General features: G+C 38.4%; 1 protein-coding gene across 1 annotated transcript; it reads left to right on the top strand.

Moving 5' to 3' along the window:
- Positions 1-754: 754 nt before the first annotated feature.
- Positions 755-3,637, top strand: LOC114715317 (abscisic acid 8'-hydroxylase CYP707A2). Its single transcript, XM_028900121.1, has 7 exons — positions 755-1,013; positions 1,103-1,418; positions 1,767-2,153; positions 2,289-2,463; positions 2,563-2,669; positions 2,769-2,887; positions 3,019-3,637. The coding sequence occupies exons 1-7, from the start codon at positions 817-819 to the stop codon at positions 3,110-3,112; spliced, it is 1,395 nt and encodes a 464-aa protein (XP_028755954.1). The 5' UTR covers positions 755-816; the 3' UTR covers positions 3,113-3,637.
- Positions 3,638-3,843: the final 206 nt, after the last annotated feature.

Below are 3,843 nucleotides of genomic sequence, written 5' to 3'. Positions count from 1 at the left end.
GTTAGTTTCTCACATTATGTCCAAAAATGGTAATGTTTGGCCTGACCATATAAAAATAGGTTAAGAACAGGTAAAAATCTAAGCATGGAGTTGCATTTTATGAGAATGTCTTAATTAGTACGAAGAAAACGAGTTAAGGTGGGTTAGGCAAAAAGGTATTGAAAAGAGGAAAAGGATTAGTATACAAATTAGTATCAAAGATTAAACAATTAAAGGATTATTATTATCAAAGGAACAGTAAGCAAACAGACGTTGTACGGATGTTAGTAACCACAAAAAAAAAAGGCCTTTGCTTTCTCTCAAGAGTTCAGTTTTGTCTCTGCTTAAGGGACGTTTGGATGTTTGATGATTCATCAGAATGATCATGACTGTTTCATTCCCCCCCACCCTCAAAAAAAAACAGAGACATTTAGTGAGCTTTCACACGGTCAACCAAACTCTTATGTACTATAATACCCCTGCACTACTGTTTTTTTTTCTTTGGCTTCAAGTGACACGTGCTCACTGTTCATGAGCCTTCTCTTTATCTCTCTTCTCCCTTCTTTCAAAGCGATAGAAATAAGAATTAAAATTAGACCCAAAAAAAGAAACATGAGCTGGAGGGAGATTCCGTGTGTGGGATTTGAGCTGTATCTGAAAGCCTCTCGCACCTCTTTCCCCCCCTCTTCCCGTTACTTCATCTCACGAGATTTACTCGCCAACAGCCTATATATACCTCTTTGTTCAACTTGTTTTTCCTCACACATACTCTCACACAACTTCCTTCTTCTTCCTCCTCCTCCTCCTCCTTCCTCCTAAACCAATCATTACAGAGGCATGGAATTCAGCACCATGTTTTGCTGGTTTTCTTGTTTTCTGATAATCTTTCTCTTCAATTCCCTCATCAAGTCCTTGAATTCCAAACGAAAGGGATTGCCACTCCCACCAGGAACCATGGGATGGCCTTACATAGGAGAAACTTTTCAACTTTATTCTCAAGACCCGAATGTGTTCTTTGCCAGCAAAATCAAGAGGTACTTTGGAGAATACCATTCTTGTCCATTAGGACCTTCCTTTCACCCTTTAAAAAGGGTTGCTCATAAAAATTTCATTTTTCTTATAGGTTCGGCTCAATCTTCAAGTCCCACATTCTGGGTTGTCCCTGTGTGATGATTTCCAGTCCTGAAGCTGCAAAATTTGTGCTTAACAAAGCTCAGTTATTTAAGCCGACATTTCCTGCAAGTAAAGAGAGGATGTTGGGAAAACAAGCTATATTCTTTCATCAAGGAGAGTACCATGCTAATTTGAGGAGGCTTGTGCTTCGTACCTTCATGCCTGAGGCTATCAGAAATATGATTCCCAACATTGAATCAATTGCCCAGGATTGCCTCAAATCTTGGGATGGTCAATTGATCACCACTTTCCTAGAAATGAAAACGGTAAGCACACGGAACAGAGCAAAACAGAGCCGAATTCTGCGTTTTGCTTCCCCACTTTCTCGCTTTTTTCCCCCCCACACACTCTCTCTCTCTCTCTTCCTTTTTTTTTTCCTTCATTTTTTAGCAGAATAATATTAGATATTATCAATAGGTATCACCAAGTTGTGATTACTCATCGATTCCTACAATATTCTAGAAAATAATAAAATAATGGGTTTTTATACCCCGGTTCTCCTTCCCCCTGTTTCCCTCATTTTTTACCCATTTTACCAGAACAAAATATGACTGTAATTACAAATTACTCAACCATTTCTACTCTATTTTGACCAAGAAAATATTCTCTTGCAGTTCACCTTCAATGTTGCCTTGCTCTCGATATTTGGAAAAGATGAGATTTTATACAGAGAGGATCTGAAACGCTGCTACTACATTCTGGAGAGAGGGTACAACTCAATGCCCATTAACATTCCAGGAACACTGTTTCACAAAGCCATGAAAGCAAGGAAGGAGCTTTCTCAGATCTTGGCTCAAATCCTGGCCAAGAGGAGGACCATGAAGCAAGAACACAACGACTTGTTGGGTTCATTCATGGGTGAGAAAGCAGGGCTCACTGATGAGCAGATAGCAGATAACATAATTGGCGTCATCTTCGCTGCTCGTGACACCACAGCCAGTGTCCTTACGTGGATCGTCAAGTACCTTGGAGAAAACCCAAGTGTTCTACAAGCAGTCACAGTAAGTTATCTGGGTCCTACACTTTTAAGACCTCCCCTCCCAACAAAAAAAAAAAAAAAAGGAAAATCAATTAGAAAAGTGGGTTTGGTTGGTCCACTAATCCTGAAACTTCTCTCTCTGATTCTGGTTTTGCAGGAAGAGCAAGAGTCTATTTTGAATAGGAAGGAGGAAAATGGGAAAGAGAAGGGTCTGACCTGGGAAGATACTAAAAAGATGCCTGTAACTTCAAGGGTTATTCAGGAGACTCTAAGAGTTGCTTCAATTCTATCTTTCACTTTCAGAGAAGCAGTGCAGGATGTTGAATATGAAGGTCAGTAACCAGACAAATCTATCTCATGACATTTTTTTTGGTCAACCCAAAAATTTCTTTTCTGGTTTTAGTTTTGCTCACAGATTTTGTTTTGTACAGGGTATCTTATCCCTAAGGGGTGGAAAGTTCTGCCACTTTTCAGAAACATTCACCACAGCCCAGACAACTTCAAAGCGCCAGAGAAATTTGATCCCTCAAGATTTGAGGTAATTATATTCTGAAAAAACCTCAGTCAGTGATTTCTTGCATTCTTCCAACTTCAAAACCTTACCAGATTTTGACATATTTTGCAAATGATTTGCCAGGTTGCTCCAAAGCCCAATACTTTCATGCCATTTGGCAATGGGACCCATGCATGTCCAGGAAATGAACTAGCCAAGTTGGAGATGTTGGTGCTTCTGCATCATTTAACTACGAAGTACAGGTTTGTAATCTTCTCATCATCACTAATGTTGACAGTCTCCTTTTTTAAAAACTACTGTTCACCAATGAACGGATTCCAAATCCAGAGTCATTTATAAGCTCTTAACTAATGTATACTTTGTTTTGATGCAGATGGTCTATGGTTGGTGCACAAAATGGAATCCAATATGGCCCTTTTGCTCTTCCCCAGAATGGTTTACCCATCAGATTATATTCCAAGAAGTGAAAAAACCATTTTGAATTCTCAGAAAAACAACATGCTTATCAGATTCCTGATATGATCCCCAAAAAAAAAAGAAAAAAGAAAAAAAAGAAACAAACAAGAAACGAAAAAGGCTTCGAGGTTGAGACATGGATTCAACTTTCCTAAGAAAACAAATGATGGCTTGGTTATATACCAAAAGAGCAAGAATTCCGTAAGTTGGAAAGGGAGGGGAAAATCCTTTCCCTTTTCTTTTTGGCCCAAAGGATACCCAAAGGGGACAGTCCTAAGGTTATTAGCATACAAACAACAGAGAAGTCAACTGTACAAAGGAGGTTTTCTAGCCAGAGCAGATAGTAATATTAATTTAATCATTTACCTTTTCCCCCCCTTTCTTTCCCTTCTTTTAGGTTCATTTGAGTTTTAATTTTTCATATATATTGAGGGAAAGTGCTCTTAGAGATTGGATTGTTGTATTCATCTAAGCTTGTATACATAATTTTGCCGCAAGGCAAAAGGAAATATATTTCATTCTCTAAGTTCAATTCACATACTCTGTTTTCTTCCCGATCCTTTTCTTTTAATATTGCTATATATATGTATATATAAACAGTACATTATTTGTGGGAAAAATGACACAAGTGAAGAAACAAAATCAAATACGGAACTGGTTGTTGCTAAATAAATAATTGTGGAGATTCAAGTTGTTTCCCATCTTCCAAACACGTATTGAAAACTAGAGGGTGCATTGCCCG

The sequence above is a fragment of the Neltuma alba genome, unplaced genomic scaffold, assembly GCF_004799145.2.
Source record: "Neltuma alba isolate B1F8T4 unplaced genomic scaffold, ASM479914v2 tig00011587_pilon, whole genome shotgun sequence".
NCBI lineage: Eukaryota > Viridiplantae > Streptophyta > Magnoliopsida > Fabales > Fabaceae > Neltuma > Neltuma alba.
Note: the sequence above shows the minus strand (reverse complement) of the source record. Positions and strands in the feature narration are given on the sequence as shown.